Genomic DNA, 18,266 nt, shown 5'->3' with positions numbered 1-18,266 from the left:
TAGTCATTAATACTTTGATTCAAAGTAAGCATGCATCAACTTACAAAACCATGAATAAATCTCATAAGTCCCAAAGGAAAATATTCATCAAAACAACATCAACATACGTAAGGTCTAATCATAGACAATATCCAAAATAGCATGCAAACGATTACCCCCAAGGTAGTGTTACAATATCAGAGCACTAAACTTTATTACAAACCAAGGAAACTAAAGTCTAAGGTAAAAACGGGTAGCATAGCTAAACCCTCACCACTAAGCAAAAGCGATAGAACGCGACTACTCCTGAGCACTAGAATCGTCGACCTGAGAATCTGGACCCCAAAGGTCCAGCACATACACAAAACAGAGAGTTAGCAAAATACCCAATATAAGTGCAAGTGACTAGATTACTATCCACACTTGAATGAATAAAAGTAAGGCATAAGCATATATATCTCTACACAATTCTATCTAATAAGCATACTCATAACAATATGGCATAACGAATTAGATAACAAATATACACATAATTATCAAAGGAACACTTATGTTAATTCAATGACAATTACCAAGTATCAAGTATAATAAATACATAATCCCTAATGCACACTAATGTCGAATAGAGATGTAATGTCTCCTAATGCATATCTAATGCATGTGGTACCGATTCTTTTGGATAAACTTATATCCTCCTCTGCATCTCTCTTTTGCTTACCAAAGCGGTTATGCATTTGACCAATTACATTGGATTTCCAACCTTACCAAAGGCCAATCATACAACATGAGTGCATGGAATGTTCACATAGCAATTATATGATATTTACATCTACACATATACCAATATGTATGTACACTATCAATCATAATTACCATTCCAATTAATTATCAACTTCACAATCAACTAGCAAGTCATATTATGATTCAATCACAAACATCATTATCACACATAATGCATTTATTCCATCAATCAACTATCCAAATATCATTGAAAAGAATACTAACATATATTCATAACTATTCAATCATTTGAATACATAAAACTCATTTTATTTTCAAATCATGCTTCTAACACAAGCAATTATTAACAATCAAGCATTATCTCGGCAAACTAACTTCGGATTCGGAATCTACACGAAAAACTGTGAAAATTAGGTTCCGGGTGAATAAACCATCAAAAGTCAACATTCAGTCAACGGTCAACGCAGTCTGGTCAACAGTCAAAGGGTCAACAGTCAAACTGTCAAACAACCAGTTGCGTCGCTCATAGCGTCGACTAATATTCGACGCAAAGACCTGTATTTGCAGATCTTCATAAAAACGAGTTTTGAACCAAAAAGTGCTTATTTTCATCAAAATCACTTATTTGAACTTAGGAAAAGCACATACATATAATACCCAACATATAAACAACTTAAACATAAGTTAAAAACATAAAATCATCAAGATTAATTACTTATCTCCAAGTTATTAGATTTTATCATAAATCTTCAAAATCCACTATTTTTACAAAGCTTAAGCAATCAATCAAAAGCAATAACATCATATATGCATTAACAAGGAATATAAACACATTCCCAATTTCCAATTCCCACAACCCTAAGAGATGAAAGAGTTTGGGTATGGAGGAGAAAAGTTCTCCTCCCCTCTTTATAAATCATCTCTAAAAATGAATAAATTACTACTCTCATACCTTGTCAAAGTTGAAACCTTTAGTCCTTCTTCTTCAATTCCTCAAGTTCTTCCTCTTCTCTCAAGCTTTTCTCCAACTTCTCTCTAAAACATTATTTTTCTTCTACTTTCTCTTTCTACCTCCCTTTTCTCTATTTTTGGTTTTGTGACCAACTCTCATACTACTCTATTCTTTCTAACCTAATTTTTCTACACAATTACTATTTTCTCCTCTATTCTACTCATAACATGTTTATTTTAAATTCTATGCCCAATAACATCTAAAGTCTATTAATTCTCATAATTAACTAATTATCTCTCTTATAATTAATTTAACTCTCCGCATCTAGTTAATAATCTATTAATGACTAAAATACTCTTAATCACACAAAAACACAATTAATCACATAATGACTACAACAAAATAATAATAAATATTATTAATTCTAAAAACGGTCGTTACAACTCTACCCTCCTTAAAAGAATTTTCGCCCTCGAAAATTACCTGAAAATAATTCTGGATAGGATTCTCCTGTCTTGCTTTCAAGTTCCCAAGTCGCATATTCACCAGCGGGTCCTCCCCAAACTACTTTCACTGATGCAATCTCTTTATTCCTTAACTTCTTCACTTGTCTTCCCTCAATTCTCAAAGGCATAGTCTCAACGGTCAAATTCTCTTTCACTTGAATATCATCTGATTCAATCACATGTGATGGATCCGATATATACTTCCTTAGTTGAGATACATGAAATACATCATGCAAGTTAGACAATGATGGAGGTAAAGCTATCCGATATGCCACTTTTCCTATTATCTTCAAAATTTGATAAGGTCCAATAAATCTAGATGTTAACTTCTTTGACTTCAAAGCACGTCCTATACCCGTGGTCGATGTAACTCTCAAAAATACATGATCACCTTCTTGAAATTCAATATCTTTTCTTCTCTTATCCGCATAACTTTTCTGACGACTCTGAGATGCTCTCATCTTCTCTTGAATCATCTTAATCTTTTCGGTTGTTTGTTGAATAATCTCGGGTCCAAGTACCACATTCTCACCCGATTCAAACCAACATAAAGGCGTCCTACACCTCCTTCCATACAAAGCTTCAAAAGGTGCCATTCCTATACTTGAATGAAAACTATTGTTATAAGTGAATTCAATCAATGGCAAACACGTCTCCCAACTAACTCCTTGTTCCAAAACACAAGATCTCAACAAATCCTCTAGAGATTGAATTGTTCTTTCCGATTGTCCATCCGTTTGTGGGTGATAAGCAGAACTCATACGCAACTTGGTTCCCAACGCCTCTTGCAAGCTCTCCCAAAATCTAGAAGTAAACCTTGGATCTCTATCTGACACAATGCTAGAAGGAATCCCATGTAATCTTACAATTTGTTCCACATAAATCTCGGCTAACTTAGGTACCAACATTCCGGTCTTGATAGCTATAAAATGAGCAGACTTTGTCAATCTATCCACAACTACCCAAATTATATCATTACCCTTCGTAGTCCTAGGCAAACCACTTACAAAATCCATAGCAATACTATCCCATTTCCATTCCGGAATAAACAAAGGTTGTAACAAACCAGACGGTTTTTGATGTTCTATTTTAGACTTTTGACAAACCAAACAAGCATACACAAACTCTGCGATTTCTTTCTTCATTCCCGGCCACCAAAACATTTTCTTAAGATCTTGATACATTTTCGTGACTCCAGGATGAATACTCAAATTACTCCTATGTCCTTCCTCAAGTATCATCCTTTTCAACTCCAGTACATTAGGTACACACACTCTTCCTTTACATCTCATAACTCCACTCTCGTCGATCTTGAAATCTATTTCTTTTCCTTTTTCGATGAGTGTCTTGTATTCTAACAACTTTGCATCCGTCTTTTGCTTCTCTTTAATCTCTTCAAGAAAAAGATTAGTTAACTTTAGCATACCTAATCTCACACTTCGAGTCGTAGTTTCACAAACCAAACTGAGATCTCTAAATTCTTCAATCAACGCCAATTCTTTTGCCATAAGAGACGACATATGTAGAGACTTCCTACTCAAAGCATCGGCTACAACATTAGCTTTCCCTGGATGATAACTCAATCCAAAATCATAATCTTTCAAGAATTCTAACCATCTTCTTTGTCTCATATTCAACTCTTGGAAACTCTTTTCACACTGATCATCCCATACAAATGCTTGACCTTTTCTAGTCAATTGAGTCAAAGGCAATGCTAACTTAGAAAATCCTTCAATGAACCTCCGATAATATCCGGCTAAACCAAGAAAACTTCTAATCTCAGTAACAGACTCGGGGGTTCCCCACTCTGACACTGCTTCAACCTTAGCAGGATCCACTGCTATTCCCCCACTCGATATCACATGACCCAAAAAACTAACCTCATTCAACCAAAATTCACACTTAGATAATTTCGCGTACAACTTCTTCTCTCGTAGCGTCTTCAATACAATCCTCAAGTGCTCAACATGCTCTTCTTCCGATTTTGAATAAATCAAAATATCATCAATGAACACTACTACGAACCGATCCAAGTATGAATGAAATATTCGATTCATATACTCCATGAATACACCAGGTGCATTAGTCACTCCAAACGGCATAACTGAATACTCATAATGACCATATCTTGTTCTGAACGCAGTCTTCGGTATATCCTCCGCTTTAACTCTGATCTGATGGTATCCAGACCTCAAATCAATCTTACTAAATACACAAGCACCCACCAACTGATCCATCAAGTCATCAATCCTCGGAAGTGGATACTTATTCTTAATGGTTACCTTGTTCAACTGACGGTAATCAATACACAAACGCATACTTCCATCTTTCTTCTTCACCAAAAGCACAGGTGCTCCCCAAGGTGATACACTAGGCCTGATAAACTTCTTTTCCAATAACTCTTCTAACTGCTCCTTCAACTTTTCAAGTTCTGCAGCTGACATCCGATAAGGTGCCATAGATATTGGACTAGTACCAGGTACTACATCAATAGCAAACTCCACTTCTCTTTCGGGTGGTAAATCTGAAACATCATCAGGAAATACATCTGGGAATTCACACACAACAGGTAACGCACCAACTTCAGACTCCTCTTCCAACATCAACGAAGCAAACATGACAAACATGTTCTCATGCTCTTTCAAGGATCTCTCCACTTCTCTACTACTCATGAGTTTCGAACTCAAATTCTCTTCCGATTTTGGAAACAATACAGTCTTCTTACAACAGTTAATGTGAACACGATTAAACTCTAACCAATTCATACCAAAGATAACATCTATTTTACTTAAGGGAATACAAACAAGATCCATGCCAAAATGTCTACCAAAAACAGTCACAGGACAATCAACACAAATAAGCTTAGTAGTTACGGAACCATTAGCAGGCGTATCTATAACCATACTTCCAGACAGGTTCTCTACTCTGAGATTCAATTTCTTAACACAATCCAAAGATATAAAAGAATGCGTAGCACCAGTATCAATAATAGCAGATAAAGGAGTATTATTGATAAAGCAAATACCTCGGATTAAGTTGTCCGCTTCCACATCTCCACCATCCAAAGCAAAGACTTTTCCTCCAGCCACTCTTGGCTTCTTGCAAACATGACTCTTGTGACCCTCTTCCTTGCAATTGAAACAAACAACTGGCTTCTTGCACTCTTCCGTCTTATGATCAATCTTTCCACACTTAAGACACTTATCATCCTTTCTTGGGCATTCAAAGAAACGATGTCCCGGTAAACCACACTTGAAACAATTCCCATTACCTTTTCCTTTTCCACTACTACCACCTTCATCACTCTTCTTTCCTTTCTTATCATAAGGTTTCCCTTTTACATAGTCCTTTCCTTTCTTGTCATTAACCGCCTTTAAGTAGTTAGCCTTGGCTTTCCCATCCTTATCACAAATACGACTCTTGTTCACCAAAGTAGGAAAGTCACGAATCTCATTAAAACCAATCAACTGCTTGATGTCGGGCCTTAGTCCATTTTCAAACTTCACACACTTGTCTTCTTCCGCTTCCACGGTATTATAATGAGGAGCGAAACGACAAAGTTCTTCAAACTTGGCAGCATACTCCGAAACAGACATATTTCCTTGCTTAAGTTCCATAAATTCCACAACCTTTCGGTTTCTCTCATCAGCTGGAAAATACTTAATCAAAAATTCCCTCTTGAACCTATCCCAAGTGATCACAGCTCCACCTGCTCCCAATCTTTGGCTTGCATTCTTCCACCAATAGTCAGCTTCCTCATGTAAGACATAGCTTCCCAAAGTAACCTTGTGTACATCTTGACACCTCATTGCATTAAAGATTCTCTCAACACCTTCTATCCATTTCAAAGCTCCTTCGGGATCATAGCCTCCATCAAAGATCGGTGGCTTATTGTTCATAAACCTCTGAAGTCTGAGTTCATCCTCCCCACCTCTTCGATGTTCTTGGGCTTCCCTCTCAGCGGTCCTACTAGCGGCATCCTGCGCCATGGCTTTAGCCATCAACTTCATAGCATCGGCAAGTGCCTTTCGACCCATAACATGTATCATCACCACCCAACAACGGTTAAGAAAGCTAAAAGCATAAACAGTGTTTCCCTAACACGTGTTACACACAGGGTAATCTAAACCTATTTGATCCAATGGATCGACCTTGCTCTGATACCAACTATATAACACCCTAACCCTTACACGCATTTAATAACTTAAATAAAGCAACCATGTAAGTATATAAGGTATTACACATAAAGTAAATTCCATTTCATCAGAGATAATTCATTTAAATACGACAGCGGAAATAGTCATTAATACTTTGATTCAAAGTAAGCATGCATCAACTTACAAAACCATGAATAAATCTCATAAGTCCCAAAGGAAAATATTCATCAAAACAACATCAACATACGTAAGGTCTAATCATAGACAATATCCAAAATAGCATGCAAACGATTACCCCCAAGGTAGTGTTACAATATCAGAGCACTAAACTTTATTACAAACCAAGGAAACTAAAGTCTAAGGTAAAAACGGGTAGCATAGCTAAACCCTCACCACTAAGCAAAAGCGATAGAACGCGACTACTCCTGAGCACTAGAATCGTCGACCTGAGAATCTGGACCCCAAAGGTCCAGCACATACACAAAACAGAGAGTTAGCAAAATACCCAATATAAGTGCAAGTGACTAGATTACTATCCACACTTGAATGAATAAAAGTAAGGCATAAGCATATATATCTCTACACAATTCTATCTAATAAGCATACTCATAACAATATGGCATAACGAATTAGATAACAAATATACACATAATTATCAAAGGAACACTTATGTTAATTCAATGACAATTACCAAGTATCAAGTATAATAAATACATAATCCCTAATGCACACTAATGTCGAATAGAGATGTAATGTCTCCTAATGCATATCTAATGCATGTGGTACCGATTCTTTTGGATAAACTTATATCCTCCTCTGCATCTCTCTTTTGCTTACCAAAGCGGTTATGCATTTGACCAATTACATTGGATTTCCAACCTTACCAAAGGCCAATCATACAACATGAGTGCATGGAATGTTCACATAGCAATTATATGATATTTACATCTACACATATACCAATATGTATGTACACTATCAATCATAATTACCATTCCAATTAATTATCAACTTCACAATCAACTAGCAAGTCATATTATGATTCAATCACAAACATCATTATCACACATAATGCATTTATTCCATCAATCAACTATCCAAATATCATTGAAAAGAATACTAACATATATTCATAACTATTCAATCATTTGAATACATAAAACTCATTTTATTTTCAAATCATGCTTCTAACACAAGCAATTATTAACAATCAAGCATTATCTCGGCAAACTAACTTCGGATTCGGAATCTACACGAAAAACTGTGAAAATTAGGTTCCGGGTGAATAAACCATCAAAAGTCAACATTCAGTCAACGGTCAACGCAGTCTGGTCAACAGTCAAAGGGTCAACAGTCAAACTGTCAAACAACCAGTTGCGTCGCTCATAGCGTCGACTAATATTCGACGCAAAGACCTGTATTTGCAGATCTTCATAAAAACGAGTTTTGAACCAAAAAGTGCTTATTTTCATCAAAATCACTTATTTGAACTTAGGAAAAGCACTTACATATAATACCCAGCATATAAACAACTTAAACATAAGTTAAAAACATAAAATCATCAAGATTAATTACTTATCTCCAAGTTATTAGATTTTATCATAAATCTTCAAAATCCACTATTTTTACAAAGCTTAAGCAATCAATCAAAAGCAATAACATCATATATGCATTAACAAGGAATATAAACACATTCCCAATTTCCAATTCCCACAACCCTAAGAGATGAAAGAGTTTGGGTATGGAGGAGAAAAGTTCTCCTCCCCTCTTTATAAATCATCTCTAAAAATGAATAAATTACTACTCTCATACCTTGTCAAAGTTGAAACCTTTAGTCCTTCTTCTTCAATTCCTCAAGTTCTTCCTCTTCTCTCAAGCTTTTCTCCAACTTCTCTCTAAAACATTATTTTTCTTCTACTTTCTCTTTCTACCTCCCTTTTCTCTATTTTTGGTTTTGTGACCAACTCTCATACTACTCTATTCTTTCTAACCTAATTTTTCTACACAATTACTATTTTCTCCTCTATTCTACTCATAACATGTTTATTTTAAATTCTATGCCCAATAACATCTAAAGTCTATTAATTCTCATAATTAACTAATTATCTCTCTTATAATTAATTTAACTCTCCGCATCTAGTTAATAATCTATTAATGACTAAAATACTCTTAATCACACAAAAACACAATTAATCACATAATGACTACAACAAAATAATAATAAATATTATTAATTCTAAAAACGGTCGTTACACAAACTACTATAGCTTTGTCTACAGCAGAAGCAGAATACATTTCAGCAGCTAAGTGTTGTACACAACTACTCTGGTTAAAATATCAGTTAGAAGATTATCAGGTAAGCAGTAATAATATTCCTTTATATTGTGACAATACTGCAGCCATTCATTTATCTAAAAATCCTATCCTACACTCTAGAGCCAAACATATTGAAATTAAACACCATTTTATCAGAGATTATGTTCAGAGAGGCATTATAGATATTAAGTTTGTTGATACTGAAAATCAATGGGCTGACATATTTACTAAAGCCTTACATGTTGAAAGATTTGATTTTATAAAGAAACATCTGAACATGTTTTCAATCTCTGAATGAAAATTTTTTTTGGGCTTTTAAAGTGTAAGAGGTTATGTATATCAGAACTTATGATTCAGATCATCTGAAACACAAGCTCTGAAGTACCTAACTCTGATAGAGAATTTTAAATATCTCAGAGGCTCTGAACTATTTAAGTGGGAAACGTTTAGTATTCACTGCTGCACAGTTGTCCATTAAAATAGCAGTTACCGAGTAAATTTCTGCACGTGGTCTACGTGTGTCAGGTAGTGGGTGGTTAATAATGATTTTTGGTATTCAACTTTCTGTCAATTAGCGTAACTTCCCAAATTTGCTATTTTCATGTTAACTGTACTCATTTAAATAAACTTACACAATACACTTGCACACTATTCACTTTCACAACCTACACTTTCATATTCTCTCTAAACCTTCAACACACTTTCTTTCTCTCTCGTTAGTTTTCCAAACCCTACCCTAATCTCCAACAATGGTCGGACCTTCGTCATCTTCTTCAACAAAGATTCCACCGTTTATGTTCAAGAATCTTCAGATTGTTGGGAACGAGATGGAGTTTCCTGAATCTGAACTCTGCTTTCTGTCTGAGAAGATTGTGGACTTTGATAGTCTTTCTGCAAACGGTTTTGAAGTTAAGCAGTACTTTACATCACAAAGATGGGATAAGTACTTCGACATGCTTAACGGTCCTATCTACCCAGACTTGCTTAAGAAATTTTGGATGAAAGCAAGAGTGTTTGATAAACATGAAGCAAAGAAGGAAGAAATTGCTGCTATTGAGAGGGATCCTAGTCTGAAGGGTAAAACTAGGAAGGAAATGGGCTTGCTGGAATTTACAGGTGTTCAGATTAGGTCTAACATCTGTGGGATGAATATGGCTTTCTCACCAATTCATTTCAATGCTCTCCTTGGTCTACCTAACTCTGGGATAGAGTTAGATGCTTTTGAAAAGGATACCAGATATAGAGATGATCTTCTGCATCTCATCTGCACTGACTTTAAGCTGAAAGGGAAAGTCAAAGGATTGACTGACGAGTGCAGAGTGATGTTCAAGATAATCCTTGCTTCTATCAGTCCAAGAGTTGGAGGGACTGATACAATCTCCTGGACGCATCGTCATTTGTTATATTTCCTTCTGACAAGGAAGAGAGTTAATCTTGGAGATTACTTTTTTGAACGGATTTGTGAAGCAATTTTTGCAAGTAAGACTCAGAGGAAAACTACTATAGTTTATCCCAGGTTGTTGTCAGACCTTCTATATCAAGGTCACGTGGTTCAGAACCTGCAGAAGTTCCACCCATAATTGGTTCAGAAGAAGTTTTATCCAGAGATTCTGAATGCTAGTTTTCTATCCAAGATGCGTTTGATTGCATCTAAGCCTGTTGCTCCTCCTCAAGAATTCTCTGTTAGGCTTGAAAATCGTCTGTACATTGAAGGCTACCCTGTTATTTCTGAAGCTGATGCTGAGCATGTAATTCAGGACTACTTAGAAGTGCTCAGAAAAGAAGGTTTTACTGTTGATAGGAGTATGGTTCCAAAGGCTCCTGCAAACCAGTATAACCCTTCTAGAAAGCAAAAGAGAAAGGCTGAAGCTCAAGATGATCTACCTAAGCCAGATCTTTTGGCTCAAAAGAAAGTTAAAGTTGAACAATCTATGGCTGAGCAAAGGACTAAGAGAAAACATGAAGAATCTGCTACCAAGGCTACTGAAGAAGCTTCAAAAGAGCCTGCTGTTGTTGAAGTATCCAGCTCATCTGAAGAGACTGAGTCAGAAGATGAGACTGACTCTGATGAAGAGACTCTGGCTGCACGTTTGAGGAAAAGACCTGCTCCTACTCCTAAAGGTAAAGGTAAGTCTACTAAGTATGTCTTTAATGCAAAAGAGATTGGAATAGGTTACACCAAACCTCTCAGAACTGTTTTACCAGCCTCTGAAACTCCAACCTCTGATAACCCCCTATCAGAATTAGAAAAAAATCTTAGTCCAGATCCTCTGAATAACCAAACCTTCACCCAGAAACCTTCATCACCTCCAAAACCTAAATCACCTCAACCTCAACCACAAAAAGAAACACCTATCATATCACCATCTGAACCTACATCACACACTTCAAACCCTGACAAAGCTTCTCCCACTAAACAACCATCTCCAATTCTGTCATCTGAACCTGCATCCCCACAACATTAAAATCCTGAACCATCTAACCCTGAACCAACAGATAATCCAATTCCTGAACCTCAACCAAGTGCTGAATATGCTTCTCCTGAGCGTATTCATACTTGTGCCCCCAAGCCTTCAGAGGCAGAAGTTGTCATTATTGACAATCCTGCTAATGAATCAACCAATATCTCTACCATTCCCAATCCTTCACCCTCATCATCTAACCCATTCAATAATCTATCCACTCAATTGCATAAAGACTTGGTTAGATTATCTTTGCTAAAGGACAGGTTTCTAGTTTGTCCTTCTGATGTGGATTTGGAAGTTTCAAGCATTAAGGCAAGGATTTGCAATGCTTTGGATGGTGCTGCTGAGAAAATTAAGGCTGTAGTTGGAAGTAGAGACTTGGATGTGATAAGCTTCATGAGGGAAAGTCTGGCTAGGGCTGAATTGAAAAGGTTAACCACTTTTAATCATGCTGAGTCTGAACGTGCTAAGCTGGATGCACTTGCTGCTGCTGAACAACGTCTGAACGCTTTCAAAGTCATCTGGATAGACTCCAAGCTGTTTCAGAGTCTTGAAGCTCAGAGGTCTGAGTCTGAAAGGTTAGAAGAAGCTGCTGCAAGAGTTGCCCAGTTGGCAAATGAGTTGCAACCCGAGGACTTCTCAGAGGATGATGTGCTGGCTTCTCAGAATCAAGAGGATGTGCTGATGATTGACTATCCAGAGGAAGGTGAACCCTCTGATAAAGGCAAGGCACCTTTGGTTGAAGAACAAGTGCCTTTGGTTCAAGATCAAGCTCCTGTAGTGGCTAATCAGTTGCAGATCTTTCAAGAAGCTCTAAGGGAACACCAGGAAGGTTTGGAAAGGCAAAGAGCTGCTCACCAAACATTGGAAACCAAGGTGGATGGTTTAGTTTCCAATGTGGGATCTTTGAACGACAAATTTGACCAACTTTTAGCCTTCCTTAAGAAACCCTAGGATTCTATGCACTTATTTTAAGTTGTTTTCGTTTTAAGCTGTTTTTCTTGTTTTCTTGTTAGTTTCTGAACAATTGTTTTATTTCAAGCTGTTTTGTTTATGTTGTTCTTACTTTGTCTGCAAAAATTTCTTATTTTGGTTATGTGGTTTGTTATTTTTTTTTTTTTTTTTTTGTGCCAATTTTCTTTGATAAATAAGATCATAAGAACACAAGATGCTTTTAAAACGAAAATTTTTTATTAATGATCTAACAATGTTGAGTACATTGGTAAAAAGAAAAAGAAAAAGACAACCTAATCCTAATCAGATGGATAAAACTCCGAAGAAATCTCTGATTTCTCCTCAGCATCATCTGATGAAATTTCTATGGGATCCAGGTTTTGCTCTTGTTCTTCTTCTTCTTGTTCTTCTTATGGAACATAGCTAGCCAAAAACTCAACATAGTCAGCATCATCTTCATTCTCTTTAGCTTCAGAATCTGATGAGATGATTATTATCTCAGCATCTTGTGGTTTCTTGTTGTCTTCTTTATTTTTCTCCTCGTTTTCGCGTTTCTCTTCGTCTTTCTTTCTCTTAAACTCTGCGATGCGTAAACTAAATCTTTTCATTATTCCTAATCTCTCTTGTTTCACCTGTTTATTCTTGTTTTTACGTGAAGAAGGCATGTTAACTCGTTCACTTTTTATAACCTTTTAAGCGCGTTGTTTTCTGTCTTTGAAATTAATTCACCTTTGTAACAACCACTCTTCTTTCTTTGACTGTCTTGGTTATATAAATTTTTTCTTACTTTTTGATAATGACAAAAGGGGGAGTAGTTACGCATTAATTGATAAGTGATAAGTTCAAAAAACTGAAACCACACTTTTATCTCGCTTTTATCCGTTAAATTAAAAGTTGTTACTTTTAAGTTGTTTTACGTATTTCAATGCGGAGACTAAGTTAGTTGAAACTAAAATAAATTTCATAAGTAAGGATAAGTTAAGAGTGCAATTTTAACTTAGCCTTATGAGACTTAGGGGGAGAGCTTGCAAACCTCTCACTCTGAAGAAAGATATGAAATTTGTTTTATTTCAAATTATCTTAATCTTATACTAAATTAAAATATCATGGATAAAACATAAAGTTCAGACTTTATGGAGTATCAATCTTAGGGGGAGCTTGCAAACCTCATAAACCTAAGAGAAACATGATAAGTTAATTTAACAACAATTGTCAATTAATACTTATGTTTGTCATCATCAAAAAGGGGGAGATTGTTGGAACAAAATTGATTTAAAAATGTTTGCCCCTAAATCCATGAAGGTTTTGATGATAACAAAGTATTAATAAACAATTGGAAGGACTAAAAATTTATTTTAAGTGCGCAGATATAAGCATCATATAAGCTCTGAGTGAAGTTCAGAGGATGTGAATTCAGAAGTTCACAGACGCTCAGAAGATGTTGGATTTCAGAAGATACAACCTTCAGATGATGAAGTCTTCAGAACTTCTTGAGTGACTAAAGCTTCATCAACCTCTGAAGATCTTTTGGATATCTGTGAAGATTCCCTTTGCAAGTCAACTCTTCTACCAATGAAGAAAAGGACCTTTCAAGCCTGATCAGTTCAGCTACTCTTGTTTTGTCTGTCCTCTTTTGAGAACGTGGGTCTTCAGACTTGTTAGCTGAATAAGGAAAGTCTTCTCTGCTGTAGTCAAAGTACCTGAAACTTTTTCTTAGTTTTGGATACAACCAAACTGCATCAAGACAGACTGCTTGAAGACAAAAGATTATCAACTCCAACGGTTCTTTTTACAACGACTCTTTTCTGGTACTATATATACTAGAAGGATCAGCTGCAACAAATATACAATTATCAAGGATTGAACGTGCGCTGAACAAACTCTGAACTCGTTATATACAAGCTCTGAACCTTTCATTAAGTGTTTTTGCACTTTAGTCTAATACTCTGTACTCTTTGTATTGGCTCTCATTAGGTTCTGTTAAGAGCATTTGTATATTGTTATATACTTTTCTTTTACTTGAGGAAACTTAAGCTTGTGTGCTTAAGTGTGAAGTCTTAAGCTTGTGTGCTTGAGCATTGTTGAGAAGTCTCTTGCTTGTGTGCTTGAGCAGGTGTAATCTTGTGTGATTATAGTGAAATCCCTTGGAAGTGCAAGGGGACTGGACTACTCTCGTTTTGTGAGAGGAACCAGTATAAATTGCTTGTGTGTGATCTCTCTCTTTTATCTTGTTTATTGTGTTATTTATCCGCTGCCGTTTAGTTTTGTTAAGAACTTGAAAAAGTTTTAAACTTGACTAAAACACAATTCAACCCCCCCTTCTTGTGTTTTCACACCTTCAGATTGGTGCTGAACTTGGTAGGGAGGACCGCGGTTCGATCCCCCACAACTGCGATCGGGAGGGGGCTGGAACCACTTGATGCCAGAACTGACCCCCGACCCAGATTCAACTGGTGGTGAAAAGCCGAAAAAAAAAAAATTTAAACTCAGATTAGGAGGTTCCTTTTTGACGTTATATACAAAGATAATTATTTTGTATTTCTTATCCCATTTGATTTGATGCAATTGGTTTAATATTGATAATCTATATGTTTACAAGAATAAAAATAATTTTTTTATATTATACGCAATTTAAATCGACAATTTTTTTTTATAAAAAAAATAATTTTTTTATATTAAGGGGCCACTTCTATATTTTGCGCAGGGTCTCCTAAAACCCGGAGACGCCCCTGTGTAGAGATACCTGAGGAGTAGAGCTGTCAAAATGGGCTAGCCCGAATGGGCCGGCCCGCCAAGCCCGATTTTTTCCCGGGCTCGGGCCTTGAAAATCCTAGCCCGAATTATTTCCGGGCTTTTTAGTCCGGCCCGACAAAGCCCGATTAAAATATGGGCTAGCCCGAATGGGCCGCGGGCGGCCCGCAAGCCCGAAAAAATTAAAATTAAAAATAAAATAAAATAGAAATATAAATATAAATATAAATAAATTATTTATAGGCAGGGGATGAATAAAAATAGGTAAAAATAGGGCACCCAAGAAACTCGTAGGTAGGGGATGAATAAAAATAGGGCGCGCGAGAAACTCGTACGTAGCGGATGAGTAAAAATAGGGCGCGCGAGAAAGTCGTAGGTAGCGGATGAGTAAAAATATGACGCGCGAGAAACTCGTAAGTAGCGGATGCATAAAAATAGGGCGCGAGAAACTCGTAGCTAGTGGATGAGTAAAAATAGGGCGCGCGAGAAACTCGTACATAGTGGATGAATAAAAATAGGGCGCGCGAGAAACTCGTAGTAGCGGATGAGTAAAAATAGGGCGCGCGAGAAAGTCCTAGGTAGCGGATGAGTAAAAATATGATGCGCAAGAAACTCGTAAGTAGCGGATGCGTAAAAATAGGGCGCGAGAAACCCGTAGGTAGTGGATGAGTAAAAATAGGGCGCGCGAGAAATTCGTATATAGGGGATGAGTAAAAATACGGCGCGCGCGAATTATATAATATTTATAGCGGATGAGTAAAAAATAGGACGCGCGAGAATTATTAATGTTATTTATATAGTTGAGTTTGAGCACTAAAAGTAAAAAAAAAATTAAGATAAACCGGGCCGCCCGAAAGCCCGACTACCCGTACCGGGCCGGGCTCGGGCACTAATTTTGGTAGCCCGTTTTTTATCCCGACTTTTTAGCCTGGCCTGACGAAGCCCGAAGCCCGACCGGGCCGGCCCAAAATTGGCCGGGCCGCCCGTTTTGACAGCTCTACTGAGGAGTCTGCGATCCATCGTCGATTATCATCAATATCTGAATGCGGCCAGACACCTTCTAATACCCCTTCTAATTCAATTAACTCTGCAACCTCAATATTGGATAAAGCTTCCAACCAATTCCAATGCCAACGCCACTCTCAGCCCACTCATCTGCCTATATTGGCTATTATAGCCTCCTTAAAGCTCTCTAGGCGAAATAATTGAGGATATGCATAATAGAGAGGAGTACCTCCAAACCTTTTTTCTTGCCAAAAGTTAATTGATGAACCATCCCCCAACACACTATTGATGTTAGATGGGAACCAACCAAAGTCGCCCTCTCGTCGTCCCCCGATAGAACAAATATCCCTCCACCATAATGAATCTTTCTTTGCATTATAATCGTCGCATAAAATCTTGTTAGGGAAAGATCCATACCTGAAATTGGTGCTGGCACGGCCATGGGAGACTTGTCTAATGGTTCAACCAAGTTTTGGCCTTCCATCAGGCTATGGGCTCTTATTACCAATATCACACTCCTTCACTACTTCTCAATTTCACCTTGAGAAAAAGGAGCCGATAGAAAGGATAAGATTTTCCATTATCGAAATTGTTGGGAAGCTAACCCCAACCAATTTAGGCCTAACTCTGACAAGAGCAGAAAAATGGTTCAAGAAGAAAGACTCCATCACTTGTCTAATCAAGTGAATATAACCAAACATCACCTTATTTTAACGCCAAGATAGACCTCCTCCTCTCTCGTGCCAAAATATCCATGAAAATACTTTGAGTTTACGTCTCCCTCTTGATGTCATTTAGATCTAGACCACTGAAAGTGAATTGTATATTTACTCTTAAGAAGCTTCCATAAATTATGAAAGCACGTCTTCCTAACAATCACATAATCATTCAAAACTAACGGACAATGATCTAAAACATCTCTAGGTAACACCTAAAGGGAACACAAGCCCCACAATGACAACCATCCCTCAGAAACAAGACAAGCTCATAGTCCTCCCATTAGGTTGGAACCAAGTAAATCTCCGCCCTAATAGAGGAAGATCCTCCAAACCCATATCCTCCACAAACCCTCCAAACTCTCCCATATCCAACATGCAAGATAACTCCTGGCTCACCCCTTTGTCCCACTAGAAGAATATAATTAAAATCCTCAACACACACCAATTATCGTCAATAAAACCTCTTTTTGATGAGAACTTGGATATAGAATCACTTTGTTATATTATATTTTTATGTAATAATGACTATGTCATTTTTTTTTTTGTAACCAACAACTTTTTTAATAATAATAGATTTAGAGTTTGCATCACTTTTTTTTTTTTTTTTTTATTTTGCGCATAATTCTCCAATTCACATGGAAAGATAATTTGGTAATCCGAAATTGGGCCAATAAACTTTATAATTTATTTTCATTTTTTCTTAAAATTCATTGAACTCTTTGAAATTTTAAAATTCCCATAAAGTACTTTGAAATTTTAAATATATGTGGAATAAATCTATTAAAATCATCTGTTAAAAATCACGATTTTAAAAAGTTTTATAAAATAAGTCTTTTATAATTTCACAAAGTCCACATCATTTAAGAATATGTGAGCAAGTTTTGTTTTACCCCCTATAACATGAAGATTTTATGCGTTTGGACCTTGGATATACAACAAGACAGTTGACTGTGTAAGTCTCCTTACGTGGCACTGACACGTGAAATTTAATTATTTTTTTGTCATTTCATTAAATAGGTGGATTTTTTTTTAGAAAAAAATCTGAAAATTATAGAAAAATAATAATAAATTAATAATAATAACAATAACATGAAAAATCTATAAAAAATACTGCTGATTCATAAAATAGTGAAAATAATTTTTTTTAAAAAAAGTGAAGAAATACTGCATAATTCATAAAATATTGAAAATAATAATATGAAAAAATCTTAAAAAATGCACTGTTAACCCAAATACTAATTAATTACAAAATTTTGAAATAACTATCTCCAAGATGCCGCAAGATTTAGTTTTCTTATGCACGAGTGAAATATTTAGGGCGGTATATATTGAATTGAGATTTTAATGGATTCTTAAAGACTTTTTTATAATATTTTTTTTTTGTGGTATTCAATCAAAACTTTTATAAAAATTTAATAAATTTTTTGGGATTCAATTAAGACAATTATGATTTTTTTAAGGCAACAAAATTTCTATTAATATTCAAAAGTCTACGGATTTTTTTAAAATGTCTATTAATATTCAAAAGTCTACGGATTTTGATGACTTTTTTTGTGGACCGGATTTTGAGAGACTTTTTAGTTTACAATGCATATAAAACACTCTCTGAACAATCTCACCAAAACCCTTGCGACTTTTCATAATCTTCCAAGACTTTTTTTTTCCGGCCGATTGGACTGCCATCATCAGGTTCTTTCTTACAACTTGGGTCGATTTTTTCA

At 36.2% G+C, this 18,266-nt stretch overlaps 1 protein-coding gene across 4 annotated transcripts; it reads right to left on the bottom strand.

Annotated features, from left to right (window-relative positions):
- LOC123897255 lies at positions 1-8,537 on the bottom strand. 4 transcript variants are annotated; one of them, XM_045947824.1, is made up of 4 exons: positions 8,148-8,537; positions 6,729-6,789; positions 5,204-6,218; positions 1-314 (listed from the first exon to the last, which is right to left on the bottom strand). In XM_045947824.1, the coding sequence occupies exons 3-4, from the start codon at positions 6,213-6,215 to the stop codon at positions 280-282; spliced, it is 1,047 nt and encodes a 348-aa protein (XP_045803780.1). In that variant the 5' UTR covers positions 6,216-6,218; positions 6,729-6,789; positions 8,148-8,537; the 3' UTR covers positions 1-279. The 4 variants fall into 4 exon arrangements, 3 of the variants coding, with proteins under 3 accessions (XP_045803780.1, XP_045803774.1, XP_045803790.1); XM_045947818.1 differs by having other exon boundaries at positions 5,204-6,789; XM_045947834.1 differs by lacking the exon at positions 6,729-6,789.
- Positions 8,538-18,266: the final 9,729 nt, after the last annotated feature.

The sequence above is a fragment of the Trifolium pratense genome, linkage group LG1, assembly GCF_020283565.1.
Source record: "Trifolium pratense cultivar HEN17-A07 linkage group LG1, ARS_RC_1.1, whole genome shotgun sequence".
NCBI classification, from domain to species: Eukaryota; Viridiplantae; Streptophyta; class Magnoliopsida; order Fabales; family Fabaceae; genus Trifolium; species Trifolium pratense.
This window is presented reverse-complemented; position numbering and strand designations above follow the sequence as displayed.

What these genes read in the sequence shown, in the direction of transcription:
- LOC123897255 (XM_045947818.1), bottom strand. Translation starts at nt 6,227, where the DNA reads ATGATACATGTTATGGGTCGAAAGGCACTTGCCGATGCTATGAAGTTG. An exon ending in AGCGGACAACTTAATCCGAG is followed by an intron (nt 315 to 5,203) that starts GTATTTGCTTTA and finishes TTTGGGGTCCAG; the next exon opens with ATTCTCAGGTCGACGATTCT.